This window comes from Spermophilus citellus, assembly GCF_964194105.1.
Source record: "Spermophilus citellus genome assembly, chromosome: 15".
Classification (NCBI taxonomy): Eukaryota; Metazoa; Chordata; class Mammalia; order Rodentia; family Sciuridae; genus Spermophilus; species Spermophilus citellus.
The window spans coordinates 15,767,256-15,792,133 of NC_138195.1; the positions used below are offsets into that span (position 1 = coordinate 15,767,256).

At 36.2% G+C, this 24,878-nt stretch overlaps 1 protein-coding gene across 26 annotated transcripts; it reads left to right on the forward strand.

Moving 5' to 3' along the window:
* Window positions 1-3,081: 3,081 nt before the first annotated feature.
* LOC308633838 (zinc finger protein 248-like) lies at window positions 3,082-24,644 on the forward strand. Of its 26 annotated transcripts, none has more exons than XM_081267005.1 (7): window positions 3,082-3,431; window positions 3,977-4,038; window positions 4,964-5,064; window positions 5,160-5,201; window positions 18,070-18,196; window positions 18,520-18,615; window positions 22,948-24,644. In XM_081267005.1, the coding sequence occupies exons 4-7, from the start codon at window positions 5,187-5,189 to the stop codon at window positions 24,441-24,443; spliced, it is 1,734 nt and encodes a 577-aa protein (XP_081123131.1). In that variant the 5' UTR covers window positions 3,082-3,431; window positions 3,977-4,038; window positions 4,964-5,064; window positions 5,160-5,186; the 3' UTR covers window positions 24,444-24,644. The 26 variants fall into 26 exon arrangements, with proteins under 26 accessions (XP_081123131.1, XP_081123133.1, XP_081123123.1 ...); XM_081267007.1 differs by having other exon boundaries at window positions 3,082-3,268; XM_081266997.1 differs by lacking the exon at window positions 3,977-4,038 and having other exon boundaries at window positions 3,082-3,438.
* Window positions 24,645-24,878: the final 234 nt, after the last annotated feature.

Below are 24,878 nucleotides of genomic sequence, written 5' to 3' on the forward strand. Positions count from 1 at the left end.
TGAAAGCAGTATGGAGATTCCTCAAAAAACTAATGGAACCACCATATGACCTTGCTTTCCCATTCCTGGGTCTTTTCTCAAAAAAATGTAAAATCAACATACTACAGTGTCACATCAATGTTTATAGCAGCACAATTCACAATAGCTTAAATTATAGAATCATCCAGGGTGTTCAACAGTAGATAAATGGATTAAGAAATTGTGATGTGTGTACAGATAAATGGATTAGATAAATGGATTATGAAATTGTGATATATATGTGGTGCGTGTACACACACATAATGGAGTTCTACTGAGCTGTGAAAAAAAAATTTTGCCATTTGCTGATAAATGGATGCAAATGGAGAATATCATACTATGTGAAATAAGCCAAACTCAGAAACTCAAAGGTCAAATGTTTTCTCTCATATACAGAAGCTATAGTAAAATAAAGGAAAAGGGAAGGGAAGGATAGAATATGATAAAGAGAAGATCAGTAATGTAGAAGGAGATTGAGAGACAGAGTGGAGGGATGGGAAAGGGAAGGCAATGCAAAATGTGTTCTTTAAAAAGTCATGGTAGGGCTGGGGATGTAGCTCAAGTGGTAGCACGCTCGCCTGGCATGCGTGCTGCCCGGGTTCGATCCTCAGCACCACATACAAACAAAGATGTTGTGCCCGCCAATAACTAAAAAATAAATATTAAAGTTCTCTCTCTCTCTCTCTCTCTCTCTCTCTCTCTCTCTCTCTCTCTCTACCTCTCTCTTTCTTTAAAAAAAAATAAAATAAAATAAAAAGTCATGGTATATGCATATATTAGAACCAATCAAATATAAACAAATAGATGAGCAAAAGGAAGTGTAATACAGGAAGGAGAATGGGGGAGGGGAGGGAGAAGAGGAGAAAAGAGCAGGAAAGAAAAGAAGGGAGGAATTTTACTGAAGTCAAATTCCATGCATATATGAATTTGTTAGGATGAATCGAATTACAAAGTACAACTATAAAGCTCTAATAAAACTAACTAAATAAAATGTTACAAATTTTTTTAAAAATGGGGAAAACCCCAAATGAGTGTGTGTTTATATATTCATGAACTGATCAGCACAGCAAAACCACCACCAAAAAAAAAAAAAAAAAAAAAAAGAAAGAAAGAAAGAAAGAAAGAAAAAATTCTCAATGAAAAATGAAAGTGTTGTCTCTGCTGAGATGGTCAAAACTGTCAACAAGGGTGGATGTCCATTGCCTATACCAGATGCCCTTCTGTTTCTTCTAGAGCTGTGTACTGTTGGAAATAGGGAGGTGTTGCAAGAAATGAAGCATGTGAAGTGGGTGGGCAAGGCTCACCTTACTTCTGTCAGAAGGGCATGCTACATAACCTGGCTAGCAAGATGTGCCTGGGTGGGTAGTCCACCTACTTCTATCCCTAACACAGCACTCCCCAGTATGCCTGCCCCAATTTTAAAATTAGCCAATTGAATAGATAGCTACACAGAGCTCCTCCATCAGGGCAAAGGGAAGGGATACAGTTAGACATTTCTAAGGTTAAATACAATATTCTGAAGATAAACCAGCTTACTTTCTTTTTCTCAAAGTACCCCTTAGAGAGAGCATGACCTGAAGGTTTCAAACCTTTACTCTTTTTTGTGTTGCTCACTGAGCTGCCAGCTGGAATGGTTTAGAGCTGAAGTTGGTTGAAATAGTCCAGTTTTCCTTCTCACCAGTATATTGTAGGAAGGAATATAAAATACTGTTAATTGGAATTTTGTCTGGACAGAGAAGATCAATGTACTCCCAGGGTGAGATTTCTGCAGAGTTCTTAAGTCCTGAATGGATTTTTGAAAAAAGATCCAATGATATGTTGTTTATAAGACATGCTCATGAAATCTAAGGACATATAGGATAAAAGTGAATGGACAAAAAGTGATATTTCATGAAATGGTAACCAAAAGAGAAAAAGGGAAGCTATTCTATTAGCAGGAAAAAAATAGATTTTAAGTAAAAACAAAAACAAAAACAAAAAAACTCCCAAAAGAGACCCCCCCCCAAAAAAGATATTGCCTAATGATGAAAGAGTCAATCCACTAGAAGCATATATCAATATCCCCAGGGCATTTTTCAAAAGAATTATAAAAACCAACTCAATTCTTAATCCTGGAATAGTTGACTCTAGCAGTTACCATATCAGTCACTTGGGGCAAAGAATAAACGATTTTACAAGGGGAGACTTTGCAAAATAAAGCTAATTTTGAAGAGAGAGGAGTAAAACAAATGATTGTCATTGCTTCTGACACAACAGCGTCCTAAAAAAATGGTATGAGGTGTACGTCAAGGAATGTTTTGTTCTAGTTTGTAAAGTATGTTTGGTTTCACGAGATCAGAGAGGTTTTACTTCTATAAGTTTGATATGTAAACAGTTTCCTACATATAAACAATTTTACTTTATTATTTAATTTTTGAGATGAGGTAGGGTTGGCGGGGGGGGGTCTCCCTATGCTGCTCAGGCTGGAATCCTGCCTCAGTCTCCTGAAAAGCTGGGATCATATGCATGGGCCATCCTGCCGGTTTCGGAACTCATAGATTGTCTTTTTTCTTTATTTCATAGAATAGTCATGCTTGCTGCAGTTGTTTACATGAACCTGTTTTCTGTTTCCGATAAATGTATATTTATAAACGAAATTTAAGCATATCTTTCCTTTGAGACTAAAAATTGGTTTGATCTACAATCTAGTGTGCACCAACATACAGTATGCTGGCTTCCTGCACAAGTGAATAATAGTAATCTCTCATTAAACTAGGCAAAAAATCCAGATGATTTCTAGAAACATGGGCATCGTGTACACCGGGAAGTACAAACTTTTAAAAGTGTTGAACAATTTATGAGCCAGGTAGCGTTCTAAGTGCTTTTACAATGCAAACCGCTTTTGATTTTCATAGAAATTCTACTAACTAGACATTGTTAATAGCTTCATTCTACAGTGGAAAATGAGGTATGGAGGGCAGGTAACTCCTAGCAGCATCCCTTCCGAGAGCTCAGCTACCTTTCTGTCTTCCAGCCATCCCGCCGCACCGCCTCTCCCTCTGCGCATGCGCATCCCCCCCCCCCCCAGTTCCTCGTCCCCGGCCTCCAGTCCCTCGTGGGAAACAATTGCCAGCCTCCGGGTCCACGCGGCGAGGGAGCGGCGGGTGAGCCCGGAGGAGTTGAGCAAAGGCCTAGGGGGCCCGGGAGGCTTCGGGGACCGGAAGGAGGCGGCTGATGCTAGGCGGAGAGGAGTCGTCCCGCGGACCCGGCGGTGAGACCTCGGGCATCTGCAGTTGAAGCAGGCCATCCGGACGGTGCATCCCGGTCGGGGGAAGGGGCTCGGGTCTGGCGCGGGAACGGTAGTGTTTGTGCTCGCGGGGTCCGCACTGGTCTAGCCTCAGCGCCTAGCCCGCGGCGCCGTCGTGTGGCCACAGGTGGGGAGTACGTGTGATTTTCCTACGCTCTGGGCCAGCGGGGAGGGAGCGGGGCTGCGGCGGGCGGGGATATGGGAAAGGGACCGCGCGTGTGTAGCGTGTGACGTGTGCGCGACGCGTGCTTGACGTTGTGACGTAGGCCTTTCGCTGGACCCACGGGGAAGGGGCGGGGCTGCGAGGGCCAGGTCTGGTGTGACTGTTACTCTTGACCAAATAATCCACGTGAGATTCTTCCTTCTCTATAAAATGCGGATGTTATGAATATTTGCCGCTTTGGGTTGTTTTGAGCACCTTCAGGTTTTTAGCCAATATCCTATAGATTTATTGTGTATATGTAGCGCACTGGGAGGATCCCAAGAAGACCTTCCTTGCTGCTGGAGCTTGGACTGGTCCCTAAGGCCTTTGTGTTAGTGAAGTGGAAAAGGAAAAGGACTGGCGTATCTAGCCACCAAGGCATTTTGCTGGCCCTAACACACCTGGATTCTAAGATATTCCTTATTTGTTACTTGTTTGTTTATTATTTATTATGTATAATCGTAACACAGTATTCTGAAGTCATCGAAGGCTGTGTGCCGGTGGAAGGTCTGGGACAAGTTTAAGAAGAGAGGTGAGCTGGAGCTGAGAGGGGTGGGCGCCCAGGCTGCACAGGAAATGTCACCTTTTTGGAGCATGGGCTGGAATGAAAGGCTCACCAGAGGCAGCTAACAAAATGCCATCTCCCGCATCCTTCCTATCGTGTTCACTCTTTACTGAGGCTAGAACCTCTCAGTGTACCATCCAAGGGTGGAATTTAGAGAGATGCTGAGTTTCCTGCTCTCCTGGCCTTATAGATTCACAGGATGGTAGTGCAGGCAGGTCCTCTTTGTTTCATTGCATTTAAAAGATTAAAAATAGTTTGTGAGAAAGTGATTCACATCATGCAGTTTGTCATTGGCAGGACCAAGAAATGTAAGATCTGCAGATTCCTGGGCCCTTGCTATCCATTTTGTCACTGTTAAGTCATAGTTAGTTTCTTATTAAAAAATCTTTTTGAGCTGGGCATGATAGGGCAAGCCTGTAATCCCAGTAGCTCCATAGGGTGAAGCAGGAAAATCGCAATTTCAAGGCCAGCCTCAGAAACTTAGCAAGACCTAAGCAATTTAATGAGACCCTAAGCAACTTAGTGAGATCCTGCCTCAAAATTTAAAAATAAGCAGGGATAGGTATGTATCTTAGTGGTAAATTGCCCCTGGATTAAATCCCCAGTACCAAAAAAAAAAAAAAAAAAAAAAAAAAATTTAATTCTAAGCAAGTTAGAACAAACATTCTTAAAAAAAAAAAAAAAAAAAATTATCTTGCCTTAAACACACCATAAAGGAGGGTTAGAGATTTCTTGGGTTATCTGATCTCAAGGGATTAATAGTGTTAACAGGTAAACAATGTGGTATCGTTTTTCTCCCTTTGCAACATTGGTATCCATACTATTTCCTTCTTTAGATTTACTGTTATTTTTAAACTCATCTTTTCATGTTTTTAATTTCTCTGTGTAACAGAACCTAAATTGGTAACAAATGAATAAGAAAAAATATTTGCTTACACTCAATGAAAAGTATCATATCTAAACTCAACACATATGGGAGCCACACGTGGACAGGTAAGTATTTTGTTGTGGAGCTGTATAGGCAGGTGAATCTAGGAACTGCAAGGCAGGCCAAGTTTCTCCTGACATCCTCCTTCCTTCTCTCTTAGCTTTCCCTCCTCCAATAAGAGCGGAAAATGAACAAATCCCAGGTGAGTGTTTTGTTTATTTACTCCCACTTTGTTTTAAGTTTATAAGGACTCATTTTTTTAGGAGAAAAAGTAAAACTAGGCAAAAGATTTACATTAAGGGAAATAGAGTGTAGCAAATTCAGAATAGGACAGTTGTCAAAATTAGATGAAAGACTTTTAATTTCATAGGATTGTCCAAGTTATTGTAAAATTTTCTGTGATCTTTCTAATAACATCCCTTAAATAAATGTGATATATTTTCTATAATCATTTCTTGGCTAGAAACAAAGTAGTGCTGGAGCAAAACCCAGTGCACAAAACCCAGTCTCTCTTTTCAGAAGACCAAACATTGAGAGGTTTGACTAGACTGCTCTCTGATGATCCTGATTAATTCAAGAATAAAACCTGAAAGGTACGGAGGAATGGAGGGGTTACATGTCCTCAAAACAGCATTCCTTAATGTGTTGGCTTGGTGTTTCTATATACAGTCACAGGTAGTTCTGGCTTATGTCTTGCATTTTTTAACCTGATAAATACAGCCTTGTCCCATTACCACCATTCACCTGAGTTAGTTTAGAAAAAGCCACCAAATTATAGTCAAAACCAGTAGATATTTTTGTCTTTGACTTACTAGACATTGAACAACATTTGATATCTGATTTGAATGTCTCCTCTGATTTGAATGTCTCCTCTGTTGGTGTCTGTGACATCATCCTTTAAGCTCTCCCTGTTTCTTTTTTCTTTTTTAAAAATATTTTTTAGTTGTAGTTGGACACAATACCTTTATTTATTTATCTTTATGTGGTGCTGAGGATTGAACCCAGGGCCTCACATGTGCTAAGCGAGTGCTGTACCACTGAGCCACAACTCCAGCCCATAAGCTCTCCCTGTTTCTGATGCTTGGTTTCCTCTCTAATCCTCAGGAAAGCATCTTTGCTTTTTGTCCCAGGTGATTTTTATACCCATATTTCCATCCTTGACTTACTCCTCCTCTGTGCTTTATTGACTGGTTTCATGTGTTTTATTTTTTTTTCTTAATCAAATGCTTTTGAATTAATAATATACCAATATGTTTTAAAACTGACTATATTAATAAAAAAATTAAAACTTCAAACCAGAAAAACGATAATCTAAAAGATACAAGATTTTGCACTCCCTTTCTCTTCATTTCTGCTTGCATTTTTAACCTGATAAATACAGCCTCTAGGTAGGGTGATATTTATCCTACAGAGATACTTTCACTGAGTGTGAAAGAAGTTCTTTAAATTAATATGCTAGGATAACTGGCATATATTGGGACAGCCCCAAACTGGAGTGTATGGTCACCCTACTCTAGATCCCTATTTTTAAAAATAGTTTCTTTTCTGTCCTTCCAGTGTTTCTTTATCTGGTTAAAAGAAATAAGTGTACATATTCTTATATACCCCCTCCCTTTATTTAAGAAGGAATCCATTGTCCTTTAGGGCTTCTTAGACTTACATGGGCCTGTGTATTTCTAGTGTCATGTTAATGGCAGATTCTGAGTTAGTAGATATAGATGGTATCCTGGATTCTGAATTTCTAATAAGCTTCCAGGTGAAGCCAATTCTGCTCAAGGGCACCCTTTGAGTAGCAAGCCTGTACACTATTTTCCATTCTTTTTTCACTTACATACACCAGAGATTTCTGTGACCAGAACATGTATTGCTGCTTCTTTCTTTGTCACAATTACATGGTAATTTAAGTGTAAATATTCAAGTTTACTAAACTACTTCCAACCTTTTGTTATTGTAAACCATGTTGGAATGAGTAACCTTGCATACACACATGTGCATGTATGTACATACAAAATAATCCATAGATAGATTTGTCTGTTAGATTAATTCCCAGAGCTTAGTGAGACTGCCTTGTCCTAGAGGTGGTATCATTTTATAGTCTCATTGGCAATTCATGAGGACTTATTTCTCCACAGCTTCTCCCATAGAGGTGTTTCAACCTTTGGATTTTGGATACCAGATACGTAAAAAGTGGTATTTTGTGTAGTTAGCATCTGCAGTTTTCTTCACTCTGGGTGAAGCTGAGTACCTTTTCACATGTCTTTAAGAGTGCTTTGTATTTTTCTGTGAACTGTCTGTTATTATGCACATTTTGCTCCCATCCTGTGTCTAGTTAGCTCTTTATATATTAGAGATGATAATGCTTGTTTTTTTGCATTTTTAAATTTTAATTTGTTATATATGGCAGCAGAATGCATTACAATTCATATTACACATATAGAGCACAATTTACTTGTTTTTTTATATGAGTTGCAAATTACTACTTTTTTATATCAATCTTTTATGGGTTTAAACTTTATAGCATTTAAGGGAATAATTACAAAGTTCTTCTCACTTCATGATTATAAAGAATCTGATCCTAAAATTTAGCACATTATGTGTTTTATGTTTAAATCTCTAATTCATTTGGAGTTTATTGTAGTATGCAAGAACAGGACAATTAAATTGCAACAGTATCGTGACATTTACCACTTCCCGCCCTGGGTGCTGCTATTATCTTGTTTTCTTCTCCCTGTCTTCTCAACCCTGTAAGACTTCTATAGCTTTAGATAGTTAGTAGCTTTATATTTACTTACATGCTTGCTCTTTCCTGTGTTTTCCTTCCTTGTAACAGCAGTTTTCTACTTCATCTATGATCATTTGTTTTTAGCCCAAAGAACTTCTTTCATTATTTCTTGTGCTGGTCTTACAGTTAGAAATGCTCTCAACTTTTTTTTTTTTTTTTTTTTTAAAGATGTCTGCATTTCTTTGTTTCTGAAGGATATTTTTGATGAGTACAGAATTCTGGATTAAGAGCTCACCCTCTCCCTTTTGGTACTTTAAAGTATACCATCCCAATATCTTTTGAAACTTTGTTGTTGTTATCTAAAGTCAGCCTTATTTATTTTAATTTTTTCATTTCTTCATTTCAAACCCAGGGCCTCATGTTGGCTAGGCAAATACTCACCACTGAGCTACACCCCACCCTGAAACATTTTAAATATTCTCCCCCCTTGAAAGCAGTAATTTTTTTTTTTTTTTCAAAACTCTGGCAGCTTATGAGAATTTCTCCTTTTTTTCTTGCAGTTGTTACTTGATACTATTTGGTTTTGTTTTCTCTATGTGTACTTATCCTGTATTCTGGAAGGTTTTGATTCTGAGATGTGATATCTTTTTTATCAGTTTGAGAAAATTCTCAGCTGTCCCCCCACTCCACCCCGACACACCAAATATTTGCTACTTCCCTTCTGGGATTCCAGTTAAACTTAATCAGAATCTTTCAGTTCCTTATGTCTATTAGCATACATAACATTTCTTGTCATTCTTTTCCTTCCTTTATTTCTTCTTGTGTAAATCTTCACCTCTCTTTCAAAGATGTTAGTTTTCTAGCTGTGTTTATTTTGTTGTAGTGTCCTCTATTCTGTACCCCTAAAGTTTTCTCTTTCACATTGAGTTTTTTTGTTTTTGGCTTTTATTAGAGCTTCATAGTTGTACATAATAGTTGAGTTCATTTTGACATAATCATACATGAATGGAAATTAATTTACTCCATTTCAGTCCCCAGTGCCCCTCCTTTCCCTCCTGTACTCCCTCCCCCTATTCCCTTTCTACCACTCTACTGGTCTGCTTTCTATTCTATAAATATATACAAAATATATATATTTTACATTTATTTCTTTTTTAAATCTTTATTTTATGTGGTGTTGAGTATCAAACCTAGTGCCTCATGCATGTGAGACAAGTGCTGTATCACTAAGCTATGGCCCCAACCCCCATTTGTATATTTTTAATTTGCTTGTTTTACCTAAAGGTAGAATTCACTATGGTATATTTGTACATGCACATTGTCTAATTTTGTCAAATTCATTGTACATTTTCTCCCCTTTCCTGTCCCTGCTCTTTAATCCTCTACTCTTTTGATCTTTTCCCTGTTCTTATGATATCTGACCATCCCTTTTCCCTGCTTCATTCATAACTTCTACATATGAGAGAGAACACTCGACTCTTTAATTTTCTGAGTCTGGCTCATTTCACTTACATGATATTCTCCAGTTCCATTTATGGGCATGATTTCATTCTTAATGGCCCAGTAAAACTCCATATATTCCATATTTTCTTAATCTGTTCATCTGTTGATGGGCACCTGGGCTAGTTCCATGTGGCTATTGTGAGTTGTGCTGCTATAAACATAGATGACTATTCACTATAGTAGGCAGATTTTAGTTCTTTTGGATAAATCTTGAGTGAGATAGCTAGTGGTTCCCTTCCTAGTTTTTTGAGGCATCTCCATACTGGTTAAAATCTCCAGAGTGGTTATACTAATTTGTAGTACCATCAGCAATGAATGAACATATCTTTTTTCCTGCATTCTCACCAGCATTTATCATTATTTGTATTCTTTTTATTTGGTACTGGGAATTGAACCCAGGGGCACTTAAACGCTGAGCTAAATTCCTAGCCCTTTTTATTTTTATTTTTTTGAAATAGGGTCTTGCCAAGTTGCTTAGGACCTCATCAAATTGCTGAGGCTGCCTTTGAACTTGAGAATCCTCCTCCCTCAGCCTTCCTAGTCTCTGGGATTACAGATATGTACCGCCATGGCTGGCTTATCATTTGTATTCCTGATAATTGCCATTCTCACTAGGGTAAGATGAAATCTCAATATAGTTTTGATTCATATTTCTCTAACTGCTAGGGATGTTAAACATTTTTTTTCTTACATTTGTTGGCCATTTGTGTGTCTTCTTTTGAGGAACATCTGTTTAGTCCATTTAGTTCTTTTGCCCATTTATTCATTGCCACTTGGTTTATTTGGTGTTTTTGTTTTTGTTTGTTTGTTCTTGTTGTTCTTTATAAATTCTGGATATTCATACTCTGTCAGAGAAATAACTGACAAAGATTTTCTTCCATTCTATAGGTTCTCTTTTCACACTTTTTGTAGTTTATTTGCTGTGCCAAAGCTTTTTAATTTGATGCTGATCCATTTATTAATTCTTGGTTTGATTTCTTGAGCTTCAGGGATATTGTTAAGGAATTCAGTACCTGTGTCAATATGTTGGAGTGTTAGCCTATGTTTTCTTAGCAATTGCAAAGTATATGGTCTAGTTCCTAAGTCTTTCATTCACTTTGAGTTGACATGTGCAGGATGAGAGAGAGGGATCTTGTTTCATTTTTCTACATAAGGTATCCAGTTTTTCCTGCACAATTTATTAAAAAGGATATCTTTTCCTCTCACATATTTTTGGTATTTTTGTCAAGTATCAGATGATTGTAACTGTGAGTTTATCTCTGTGTCTTCTATTCTTTTCCATTGATCTTTATGTCTATTTTTGTTTGTTTGTTTAGTGTAGATGGAAACAATACTTTATTTTATTTATTTATGTTATTCTGTTGTGCAGAGAGTTGAACCAGTGCTTCACACGTGTTAGGCAAACACTCTATCAATGAGCCATAACCCCAGGCCACTTCAAGTCTGTTTTGATGCCAGTATCATGCTGGTCTTGTTACTATAGCCCTATAGTATAATTTGAGGTCCAGTATTTTGATGCTTCCAGAATATCTCTTCTTGTTCAGGGTCTTTTTATTCTTCTAAATGAATTTTAGGGCTGTCTTGTCTAGTTCTGTGAAGAATATCATTGGTATTTTGATAGGGATTGCATTGAAGTAAGGCCATTTTGACAGTATTATTTCTGCCTACCCAAGAACATGGGAAGTTTTTCTGTCTTTTAAGGTCTTCTTCAATGTCTTTCTTCAGTATTCATATAGTTTTCATTGAAGAGGGCTTTCACCTCCTCTACAAAATAAAATACTTGGGAATTGGTCTAAATTAATTTTCAAGTATTTTATTTTTTGAGATTATTCTGACTGGTAGAGTTTTCCTAATTTCTTTCCCAGCAGTCTCTCTACTGGAGTATAGGAAAGCTCTTGATTTGTGAATAGTGATCTTGTATCCTATTAACCTTGCTAAATTTATTTATCAACTCTTAAGAGTCATCTAGTGGAATGTTTCGGGTCTTCCAGATATTGGATCATGTCATCAGCAAACATATAGTGTCCTTTAATTTCCTTTTCTTGCCTGTTTGCTCTGGTTATAGTTTCAAGGACTATATTGAATAGACATGGTATTGTCTTCTTCCTGATTTTAGAAGAAATGTTTTCAGTTTTTCTTCATTCAGTATGATTTTTGGCTTTGGGTTTGTTGTATATAGCCTTTGTAATGTTGAGGTAAATTCCTTCTATCCCTAGTTTCTCCAGCATTTTTTAAACTTTTTATTTAATATTTATTTATTTATTTATTTATTTTTAGTTATAGATAGATATAATATCTTTTTTTATTTGTTTATTTTGTAAGTAGTGCCAGGGATTGAACCCAGTGCTTCACACATGCTAGGCAAGCACTCTACCACTGAGCCACAACCCCGGTCCTCCAGCATTTTTAACATGAATAGATGCTGGATTTTATCAAAGATCTTGTCTTTATCTGTGAAATAATCATGACTCTAGTCCTTACTTTTCATCTATGTGGTGAATCATATTTATTGATTTGTATAGGTTGAACCAAACTTGCATCCAAGAGATTAAACCCATTTGAACATGGTATACTCTTTTCACCTACTTCCTTGAAGAGTTTTTGAATGCATATTTTGGTTTGTTTTTTGGTTTTTTGGTTAGTTTGGCTAGAGGTTTATCAATCTTGTTTATCTTTGTTACATTGATTCTGTATATTGTTTTATTAATTTTAGTTATGATCTTAATTATTCCTGTCCTCTACCGATTTCGACGTTTCTTCTTCCTTTTCTAAGGCCCTGAGTCATAACATTAGATTATTTGGATTTTTCTGTTTTTTTTTAATGTAAGATTTCAAGTCTGTAAACTAGCCTTTTAGAACTTCCTTTATGCTGTCCTGGAGATTTGATATGCTGTACATTTGTTATGATTTGTTTGTAGGATTTTTTTTTTTTTAATTTCTTGTCTCTTCTATGATCCATTGCTTGTCTAAAACAGTATTGTTCAGGGGCTGGGGTCGTGGCTCAGTGGTAGAGTGCTGGCCTAGCATGTGTGAGGCACTGGGTTTGATTCTCAGCAATACATATAAATAAATAAATAATAAAGGTCCAACAACAGTTAAAGAATTTTTTTTTTAAAGAGTATTGGGGGTGGGGATGTGGCTCAAGTGGTAGGGTAGCTCGCTTGCCTGGCATGCGCAGGGTACTGGGTTCAACCTCTTCATCACATAAAAATAAAATAAAGATGTTGTGTCCACTGAAAACTAAAAAATAAATATTAAAAATTTCTCTCTCTCTTTGAAAAAATTTTTAAAAAAATTAAAAATAAAAAAAGAGTATTGTTCAATCTCTATGCGTTTTTGTGATTTCTTTAATGTTTCTTGCTGTTGATTTCTAGTTTCATTCCATTATGAGCTGATAGGATGCATGGATATATCAATTTTTGGTATTTTCTGAGATTTGGATTTTAACCTAGAATATGATCTATTTTTTAAAAATCTCATTGAGCTTCTGATAAGAAAGTAAATTCAGCCATACATGTCTTGTGGATCCATTTAATTTATAGTATCATTTAGGATGGACGTACCTGTGTTGATTTTATGTTTAGATGAACAGGTGATAGGGATATTTAAAATCACCCAGTATTATTGTAGTGAGGTTTAATGTGAAGAAGTAGTGTTTTGTGTAATTAGTACACTTAGATTTATGGCATAATTATTTGTGGTGTTCAGTCATCTTGTTGAATTGTTACCTTCACCAATAATTAGTGGTTTTCTTTGTCTCCTCTGATTAATTTTTGCTTGAAATCTGCTTTGTCGATATGAGAATAGCTACTTACTCCTCCTTGTTTTGGGACTCCATTTGAATGGAATATTTTTCCCATTCTTCACTTTTAGCCTGTGAATGAATGTGCCTGTGAGATGAGTCTGGTCAAATAGCATATAGTTGGATCTTATTTTTTAATACATTCTAACAATCTGTGCCTTTTAATTAGGGAGTTGAGAACATTTATATTGAGTGTTATTATGGATAGATGATTGTTACTTCCTGCCATTTTGGTTAGTTTGCTGTATTTAATTGTCTTGGTTTTCATTTAGTTAACGGTTCTCTAGTGAACTTCATATGTTTGGGAGCTGTGGGGTTTGTTTTGGGGTTCCTCTGTGTATCTTTAAGTACTCTTTGTAGTGTTGGCTCAGTGGTTATCACTTTTAGTTTATTTTTATCTGGAAAATTTTTATTTGTCCATCAATTCTGATAGATAACTTTCCAGATATAGCAATCTTGGCTACAGTTTTTCCTTTCAGAGCTTTTAGAGCTTATTCCAGACCCTTCTTGATTTTAGAGTTTGAGTTGAGAGTCAGAAGTAGGCCTTACTAGTTTTTCCTCTAAATGTGACCTGACATTTTTCTCTTTGAGCTTTTAATATTCTTCCCTTATTTTCTATGTTAGGCTTTTTAATTATGATGTATCTTGGAGAAGTTCTGATTTGATCTTGTCTATTTGAGGAGTCCTGTATACCTCCTGTATGTAGATGTCTATCTCATTTTTAAGGTAGGGAAATTTTTCTGCTTCTATCACCCTGAAAAGTTTCATAATGCTTTTAGCCTATATTTCCCCATTCTCTTCTATCATAATGACTCTCAGGTTTGATCTCTTGCTATTGTCTCGGAGTTCTTATATATTCTGATCATGGTCTTCCCCCCCCTACCCCATTTATTGCATACTTAGTATTTGGAGTCACATACCCGGTCTTCAAGGCCTGAGTTCTACCTTTGAGGTTTGGAGTTCTATTTTGTTTATGATCTCTACTGTTGATGATACTTCCAATTGAATTTTGAATTTGATTCATTATGCCTTACATTTTCAGGAGCTCTGATTTTTTCTTTTTAATATCTTTCTATTTCTTTTTTGAAATGGCCTTTCACCTCCTGCATTTTCTCTCTAATTCATTCCTTAGATATTCTTTTGGTTCACTCATTGTTTTGGTCTTTCTCTGAAATTTCATCTACTTCCATATATATGGGTTTCTTTGTTGGTTTGTGAATTTTGTGGGGAGACTTGTTTACCTGTTTCCTCATGTTTTCAGATTGGACTTGTACATAAGTTACGTTTGATTCCTCTTTCTCTTTTATACATGTGTCCACCAATGTGTAGTTATCTTTTTTGGTCTAGGGACTTCTCTCTGGTTTTTGCTGTATGAGTAGATATCTAGAAGTGGACCTGAGGCCCCCCTCTAGTTGTTTTTACTTCAGGCACAGATATTGGTTTGGGGTTTTTCTTCCTTGTATTCTATGTGTTGAAGTATTGTTGAGGCTCAAGTAGGGCTAGTTTGTGTGTTCAGTGAGGATCAAAGTTACTGAATTGTGAGCTACTCATCAGGATCTCTACTCAGTAAGCTTAAAGTATGCCTGTCATTTCACAGATCCTCTTAGAGAAACAGAGCAAGGACTAGTAATGTTAACAACCTATGTACATCCTTAAAATAAATGTCCCGTGTCTACTTGGATATCTCTGCTACTTACAGAGGAATAGTGGGGTCAGCATTTAACATCAATGCTAATAGTAAACAACTATGACCTCAATCAGACATTAACCAGCAGGTGTCTACTGTGCCATCAACTGTATTAATAATCACAACATGTATTGGGTACAAATTACATAAACTATATACTTTTACCATATAATGGAATTATAGTTCCTTAAATGAAGACAAAATATTGGTGGAAAGGCAAGAGAAAGTTTGAAGTATTTTAAAAGTGAACAAAGGAGAAGCAGGAGAAAGGAATCAGATGATGGCTATAAAGATAGGGGAATAAAAAATAACTAAAAATAATAGTGGAAGAAAAAAGGTACAGGAAAAGTTGGTTACTAATGGTATAAGAGAATGAAGGGGTAATAAGAGGAACATAAACTGAAGAATGTACAAAAAAACAAAAGATCTAAAGAGAACAAACCCATGTAAAATTTTACCCCACCAGCTGGGTGCAACAGCATATGCCTGTAATCCCAGTGGCTTGAGAGGCTGAGGCGGAAGGATTGCAAGTTCAAAGCCAATCTCAGCAACTTATTGAGGCCTTAAGCAACTTAGCAAGACCCTGTCTCTAAATAAAATTTAAAATGGGCTAGCGATGTGGCTCAGTGGTTAAGCACCCCTGGGTTAAATCCCCACTACTAAAAACTAAAAACTAAAAACAAAACAGTGAATAAGAGAGCAATTAAAATGAATTAAAAATTATATGAACATTTATATTATATATTTTTGTACCTATCCGCATTAGTGAGAACACTAACACCCCCACCCCACCCCCCACTTACACCCATACATACATACACATAATAATGTAGAATGTATAAAAGTAAAATATGTGTATACGTGTATGCGAAATAAAAATAAAAATTAGAAAAGGAAAAATATTTTTTTTTATTTTTTATTTGTTTTAATTAGTTATACAGGACAGTAGAATGATAGGATGTGTCCTTTACGATTTTGGATAGAGTACTGTATGAATGTCAGTTAGATCAATTAATATGCTACTCATGTCTTTTGTATGCTTACTGACTTTCTGCATTTGATCTATCAGTATTCAGGTGGGTTGAAGTCTTTAGTTGTAATGTAGATTGGTCATTTTCTCCTTTCATTTCTTTCAGTTTTTTCCTAATGCATTTCAACAGCCTTGTTAGATGCATACTGTTTTAGATTGCATCTTTTTCTAGTATGAATTTGAATCCATCTAATGAGCTCTTAACTTCAGATACTGTGTTTTTTAGCTCTGATATGCCCACTGTATGTGTGTATATATGTGTAAGAAGTCTCCAGGATCATCCTGGGTGGAGTGAGTCCCTAGAATGACTCAGCATATGGTCATTCTTAATGGCTGTAGTTTAGTACATATGAAAAGGATATAAGAATAATGAGCAAGATTCTAAGAGCTTTCTTCCAGTGGAGTCTTAAAGAACACACTTAAGTCCTCTAGCCATGACTCATGAAATACATACCAAGAAAGCCCAAAGATACTTGGCACCCAGAGTTTTTGTCAGGCACTGGTTATATAGGTACTGTCTGTCTAGTATTGTTGCCAAAAGCTTGGTCCTTGTTCCCAATGCCAATCTTAATAAGACATGGTTTTGAGAAAAAGGAAAAAGAAGGTTTATTGCTTTGCTAGCAAGGAGAAACACAGGGGACTCCTGTCCCAAAGGCTGTGATTCCGCCCATCAGCAGGAATAGGGGGATTTTAAAAGAGGTGATTCAAAGGCTACATTCCACATTTTCTCTGTCTGGAACTGTAATTCACTTGTTAATTTGAAAGAGTGTCATTTCTGAGATCTTCTGGTACCATCCCCAAAGTCTTGATTACTTCATTCCTATGGTGGATGTTTACTCAGGGACAGATAATTCTGCCTAGGATGGTAAAGAAAGATAATCCTATTTTCCCCTAAAATTAGGGAGAGGGAGAGATTAGGGAGGAGCTAGGGAAAAAGGAAGAGAAAGAAACATGTCCATTTTAAAAATAAGTTGTAGTGGCAGAGCAACAAGGGTTATATTCAGAGCAAAAAGTGGAGCACTGTTGTAGCATGTCCCAAAATTCTAGACTCCCAGAAGGAAAGCACATATGCAGAATGAACAATATTGTTTACATAAGCAGTTCAGGCTCAGTGGGTTGTTCTTATCAGGGAATGATAATGAAAATTCTCTTGAAATTCAAGTTCCCAGAAATCCAACAAAGGGTAACTTTTCAAAGGACATCAGTCTCAGGCCTGTGGTCTTAGCCCTTTTTCTATACAACATAAATTCATTTATCTGTTGAGTTTTTACCATCCTCATATTTATTTTGTTCATATTTTCCTCTTTTTTATTGGACATATTCATCATAATTTATATTGAAGATCTTGTTTTTTAATTCCAGTATCTGGGTCACCCATGGATCTGCTTTTTTTGTTTTGTTTTGTTTGTTTTTCAGTGCCAGGGTATTGTGCATGTTAGGCAAGAGCTTTAAGACTTAGCTATATTTGTAGCCCTTTTTAAATTTTTATTTTGAGACAGGATCTTGTTAATAGGTTGTCTGAACTGGCCTCAAGCTTGCCAGTCCCTTTGTGAGCCTCCCCTACATGGCTGGGATTACAGGCATATGCCACCACATCTGACTGGAGTGGCTGCTTTTATTCCCTTTTTTTCTTGGTCCCTGTTATTTCACATACCACTAAATTTTTTTACCGAATATCAAATATTGTGTTATGAACAAATAAATTTGTTTCTTGGTCCCTGTTATTTCACATAACACTAAATTTTTTACTGAATATCAAATATTGTGTTATGAACAAAAAAGGATGAGCTCTGCTTGAAGAGATCATCTCCAGAAGATGATCTCTTCAAGCAGAGCTCATCCTTTTCTCTGGTGGGCAGTTAGACTGCAAGGCAGTCTTTTCAACTAATCATGGACTTCTCTTGGTTAGGGCCTGTGCCATATACATTGTAATCTCACTGTTTATTTTAACAACTACAGATATTACTTCCTGATGAAAATTAGCATGGTAATGTAAAAGATAGTGGGAAAAAATGTTCTCTATAACTCCAATCCACTTTGTATACACTGCCAGTTCCTGCAATATCCATCTTCTTAAGTGTTCACATGTCCGTATCCTAATGAGGTCATAAGCACTTTGAGAATAGGAACCATGTTTTATGTTAGCATCAGTAATATTTATAGCAACTAGGACAGTTGTAAGTCCTTAGTGGAAACTCAATTTTTGCAAAATATATTATTCTATGTAGTAAAGCTTAAAAGGAGGCATTCTGTCATTTTTCAGTAAATTTTTTCTATACCATTTCATTCTGACTACTTCATATATAAAGGGGATATTCTCTTACAGGAGCAAGTGTCATTCAAGGATGTGTGTGTGGACTTTACCAAGGAAGAATGGAGTCTGTTGGACCCTGCTCAGAAGATACTATACAGAGATGTGATCCTGGAAAATTACAGTAACCTTGTCTCAGTTGGTGAGAACTTTTTGGTTTTAGTGTGGTTACCAATTGCATGTACTTCTTAGTTGCTGACAGTGAACAGTAAAAGCCCTGTGGTTTTCTGTTTTAAAGCTTGAGATTCATAATTTGCTCTTTTAAGGTTTGAGATTCAATGCTATGAAGTGACTGATCTTTTTAGTCTTCTATGTAAAGAATGTATTCTTATCTCTCAGTAGTTGGTTCATCTGAGCACCTTCTCTAAGCACTTCTGAAGTTGTACCTTTCTTTCCCTTCATTTTTGCATTTATCCCCAAAGATAAGCTATTTAGTCCCAGCCCTGTGTTATTTTGTCTTAACAGGGTATTGCGTTACTAAGCCAGAAGTGATCTTCAAAATAGAGCAAGGAGAAGAGCCCTGGATATTAGAGAAGGAATTCCCAAGCCAGTGCCACTCAGGTGAGTTAGTGAATTCATAGGCAGATGAAGACCAGAGGAAGTTAATTTTAGGTCATTTGGTTTAGGGTTTGTACCCTTTGAAGGTCTTGTTTTTTAATTCCAGTATCTTTGGAATACTGGAATATTTTTTTCAGAAATTTCCATTTTTAGCCTCAGACCTTTGGAAATGACCAAGGACTCCATTCTATTATCTTAATAATTCTTCTGTATGTCACTCCTACTCATAAATGCTTTTCTTTTTCTTCAACATTTTAGAATGATTTATTGTACTCATAATCAAAAGCTAGTTGGCTTCACCTTAGTTTTTTTGTTGTTGTTAGTTTCTCTTTTACAATCATTCACCTCTCTGTTTTCTTAGGACACCTTTTGTTAGCTGGTATATATTCATGAACTACTTCCATATACCCATTTGACAAAAACATGATGATGAACACTCCCTGTGATCCAGTTATGTTTTAGGTAATACAGAATGATGTCCTGGTATCACAGAGCTTATATTACAATGAGGGACAAACAATATGTTGGTTGGTGGTAAGTTCTGTGAAGAGACTTCTCCCAGGGAACAGGAGACTAAAGCGTATTTAGCAAGGAGATCAGAGAAATCTTTTTAATGAGGTCCACATTAAACAGGAGACTTAATAAACTGAGAGTACAAGCTCTGTAGATTGATGGTATTCCAGGCAGAGAGAACATCAGGTGCTATATCTCTTAGGCAAGTGTGTTCTTGGACTATTTAGATAATGACAGTGGGTGGAAGCTGGTGGGTATGGAGGAGGCTAGTAGGAGGATTTTATAAATAGTAGTAGCATGTGCCATGTAGATATAATAATTTGATTTTGAGGGATGTGAAAAACCTTCAGTTTATCTTGAGTAAATGTCAATTAGATTAAATCATCAGATCTGATTTACAGTTTAAAAGGATGTCTGACTTCTGTGTGGTGACTGTACTGAGTGGGGTGATTGGTAGGGAGGCATGCGCAAGAGAAGAGATACTAGTTAGGAGGCTATGCTGTACTCCAGAGGGGAGAGGGTGATGGCAAAATCCATGCTAGAGGTGCTGAGAATTGGTAGGTATCTTGAAGATGGGGCCACAAGTATTTGCTCTCAGAGTCAAAGAGAGAGGAGTCTAGCATGATTCCAATGATTCTCAAGCAACTACATAAATTAGGGAGTCATTTACTGATATAGAGAAAATTATGGAGGAGACATTATAGGGAAGTTATTATAGATTTAATTTTGGAAAAGAAAAGTTGGAGATAACTGTTAGAATCTGAGGTTGGATATGGCTAAGTGTGGTGCATGGTTGAGGTTGGAACTAGAGGTAGCCATTTAAAAGGCATCAACTTTAAGTGCTGATAAGGCAGAGATGCAATCTAGAACAGAGATTGACAGAATCGTTTTTTGTAAAAGACCAGATAATAAAAGTATTAGGCCTAAAAAGCCACATGTCCTACTTACTGCTGTTCTCTTCCTTCTTCCTGTTCCTCTTCTTTCTCTCTTCCTTTCTCCTTCCTTCCTTCCTTCTCCCACCTCTTTACTGCTTCTTCTTTTTCCCTTCAAAAACCTTAAAAGACCATTTCCTTGTGGTCATTGTTTGCCAGCAGCTTATCTTGAGCATGTAGGTGAGAGTAGTCCTAGTATAATACTATTTTTTGAAGGTATTAAGTCCATTTATTCAAAGAGATTGAGAAGGAACAACCTGAGTTTCACAAAAACCACAGAGCCTGTTTGCCAGGAGTTAAATACAGTCTGTTCTACCTTTTACTAGTACCTTAAATGGCAAACATGGGATCCCTACACTATTCCTTGTCATCTCTTACTGATCTTATCATACTTATGTTATTTTTCTTTCAAAACTACCTATATCTCTTCATATTCTAATTTTGCATTGATGACACTTGAAAGTAGAACAGTGTCTCTCAATGTTCTCATTTCTGACTTGGCCTATTTCCTAATTCATTTATTCATTCATTCATTCTTCTTTTTTTTTAACCTCAAGCATTTCAGTTTCTCTTTAACTAGCCTGACAAAGTAATCTATAGAAATAAATGAGATTATAGTCTCTTTTTATTGACTGTTATAATGTGGTTCTGTTTTACTTGTCTTACATTTCTTTCTTTCGATACTAAACCTTATACTATCCTATATCTTAAATTGTGTTTATAAATGTTCTCTCATTTATCTAAAAACTTTTTCTTGTTTACTTTGCTTTTTTTCAGATAATTAATATTATATGTGTAAAATGTTCACATAGTACATGGTAATGACTTCAGTCATTGTTACTATTTCACTTGTTTTAAGTCAGAACAATTTTTTTGCCATTAATAGACAATATTTTGTGACACTAATCCATCAGTGGATGTGCCTCAAAACTCAAACCTGAGTTGCTTAGGGTTTCTTTCCCTACTGAGATTTTGTTCTCTCTAAAAGAAGGACTTTTCTTAATTCTGATATTTTGGTAATTAGTGTTGACTACCTGTAGAGCCAAGTTTAGGCTCTAAAGTTTTCCATCCATTCACAAAACACTCTATAGTACTCTTCCTAAGTGCACTTTCCCTTCTTTTGTCTAATGTATTATATTATTATTGGTTAGAGTTTGGAAATAATCTACATGCTCATTGTTTTCCTAAGAATCATTTCAGAGGAAGCAGGGAAAACAAGAGTTGTATTACCTGCCAAGAGTTAGACCCTGGTCACAACAGAGGCTTAGCATTGAGCAGGGGATTTTTTATGTTACGGGGAATTATATGAACAGTAGCTTCTTTTAAAGAATAAAGCAGATAGAGTCTTAAAATGGTAGGAATGTTGTAGAGATTTTTTGCTTCATTCTTTTATTATTACTGTTGTTGTTTTAATGGAAAAAAAAATAGTGTTGCACCGAAGGATGTCTAGATTCCAAGGAGAGAACCAAGGCTAGATTGCTTCTAATTGCGTGAAAGATGTGTTATTAGGAATTAGCAATTTACAAGAATCTGATACATAGCTAGAATGCACAGAGATGTTTTTTGTGGACTTAAGGAATGTTGGTTTGAATAGTCAATGTGAATCAGCTGGTGTAAATTTTTGTTTGCTTACTTACTTTGTTTTGGCCAGGATAATAACATCTTTGTTTGTCTTTGGGACAGTGGACTTCATAGATATTTTTGTAACATGATTAACATTGTTTCATTGATTAGCAACAGTGAAGTATATAGCCAAGAATTTTTATGATGAAGTATACTGAAGATTTTAGTCTCATATATAGGAATATGATTGTTATGGGCCCCACATGCAAATAAAAAACACAAATGAAACTAAATATTAAACAAGTAAACCTAGAAAATCCTGGAAATAAAGGCAGACTCAACACCTAGATATAGAACATACACATGAATGTTAGTGAGAGTCCCTCTTCAATAATAAGTCTATGAGCAAACAGGGTATATACTTTTCTTGCCTTTGCCAAAACCTTATTCTTTCTATATGTTTCTCAGACATTATTTTTATTGTGTGAATTTTCTGTTCTTTGAAATGAACAATCTCAGATAATCTCCATTTATCATACCTCAAGTTTATTTCACTTCCTCTAACATGCATTTCCACAGCATTTTAGGGGGAAAAAATTTCATTGTTGATAAAATTAAAGAAAACTTCTATCAGACCTGTGCTATCAGATCATTCTTTTCACCATGGGAAAGTTTGTGTTTATAGGACTTTAAGTTGGTGTGATGAATGGATGGAAAAGAATGTACTCTAGTGGAAATAAATCTGTTCCAGTGATTGTTTGAGGGCTCTCTATTCTGTATCCAGCCAATGTAGTTTATCCTCTGAAACCCTTGCCTACTAATCTTTAGTGTCACTTTATTTCAGTGTTCAGAATCTCTTTTGGGCTTACCTTATTGTTTTCAAGTTTCCCTATTTTTCAATTAGCCACTATAGTTCTCTGTCCTATGAATTTTATCTATCCTTTTTATATCCAGGTTGTTTGTTTGTTCCTTGTTTTTTATTTTTTTATTATGGTGCTGGGAATTGAACCCAGTGCCTCACATGTACTGGGCAAGCACTGTACCACTGAGCCACATCCCCAGCCTTTCTAAGTCCAATTTTGAAATTTGTATTTATAAAGTGTTAAATGTGTTTGCCAGTTTCCTCTCCCTGACTCCACAGCAACATGTTTGTATTTTCTACTCAAGTAAAGAGAACAAAGGAAATATCTTACTTAGTTCAAACCAAGAAAATGAGTCTAAAACTAAAGAATTGACTATAGAATAGGGCATTTGTGTAAAAGTCTAAGTCCATCAGAAATGTATTAAAATTTGTAAGCTGTGTTTTTTTTTTTTTTTTCATTTCTAGAAAGAAAATGGAAATTTGATGTCCTATTAGAGAACAGCCAGGAAAATCAAGATGAATACTTTTGGCAGTTCATGTTCACCAACAATAAAACACAAAGTGTAGAAAGTGGCAGCAAAGTTAGGAAAACTTGCAATGTGGACACAGACTCCATTTCTTCAAGAAATTTTCATTTCAAAATATGCGACTCATGTGAAATGAGTTTGAAAAATATTTCAGGTTTAATTACTAGTAAAAAGAGCTATTCTAAAAAGAAGCCTGATGAGTTTAATGTATGTGAAAAATTACTCCTTGATAGACATGAGAAAATTTCTGTTGGAGAGAAATCTTATAAATGTGATCAAAAAAGGAATGTTCTCAGTCATCGCCAGGATCTTACTCAGCCAATTTTTAATCAGCCTTTTGAGTATAGTGAAAATGAACAAGGCTTTAATGAAGAAGCAACCTTTTTTATAAATCAGAGGTCTCAGATAGGGGAGACACTCTGTAAATACACTGAATGTAGAAGAAACTTCATTGATGGTTTAAAGCTTAATGTATCTCAGAGAACTCATTTGGAAATGGAGCCACATGAATGCAGTATCTGTGGGAAGTCCTTTTATATGGATTTACGATTTGGACATCAAAGAGTTCTTTCAGGAAACATTCCTTATGAATATAATGAGTATGGGGAAGTCTTCTGTGACAATTCAGCATTCATTATTCATCAGGGATACACACGAAAGATTCCTCAAGAATACAAAGTGAGTAACAAAACTTGGGAAAAGTCAACCCTCTTTAAACATCAGATAGTACATATGGGAGAAAAACCCTATGAGTACCATGAAAATGGGAATAATTTCAGCAAAAAATCTCATATTACCCAGTCTCGGAGAGCTCATTCTGGAGAAAAAAACTTTGAATGTGGTGAATGTGGCAAAACTTTCTGGGAGAAGTCAAACCTCACTCAACATCAGAGAACACACACAGGAGAGAAGCCCTATGAATGTACTGAGTGTGGGAAAGCTTTTTGCCAGAAACCACATCTTACCAACCACCAGCGAACACATACAGGAGAAAAACCCTATGAATGTAAACAATGTGGGAAAACATTCTGTGTGAAGTCAAATCTCACTGAACATCAGAGAACACACACAGGGGAAAAGCCCTATGAATGTAGTGCATGTGGAAAATCCTTCTGCCACAGGTCAGCCCTAACTGTCCATCAGAGAACACACACAGGAGAGAAACCTTTTATATGTAATGAATGTGGAAAGTCCTTCTGTGTGAAGTCAAACCTCATTGTACATCAAAGAACTCACACTGGGGAGAAACCCTATAAATGTAATGAATGTGGGAAAACCTTCTGTGAAAAATCAGCTCTGACTAAACATCAGAGAACTCACACAGGGGAGAAGCCCTATGAGTGTACTGCATGTGGGAAGACCTTTAGTCAAAGATCAGTACTCACTAAACATCAGAGGATTCACACAAGAGTGAAAGCTCTTTCAACATCTTAAATGTTTAGAAGCTTTCAGACATCAGATTTGTTGTAAAATTTCTAAAATGAAATTAGAGAAAGCCAAAGAATGCCACAGAGTACTAGAAAAATGACATCTCATTTAAATATATGAAAGCTTCCAAGAAAAATTGAAACTTAACTAAAGAAATTTGTCATGAGGGAAAACCTATTCATTTAATCAATGTGGTAAAAATCTTTAGAATTTATGTTGTTTAATATGTCTTCCAGATGTGATACCAAATTTTTAAATAGAATTGGTAATATTCATTTTACTCATATTCACACTGGAATTTGAAGCTTAAAAATTGAATGGCGGTAACATTAAACATATGTTAAGAGTCCCTGCTATTTGTAGATTTACATGAGTATGATAATATAACTATAAGGGGTATGCTTGATTTGCATATTAGAGCCCAACATGATTGTAAGGAGA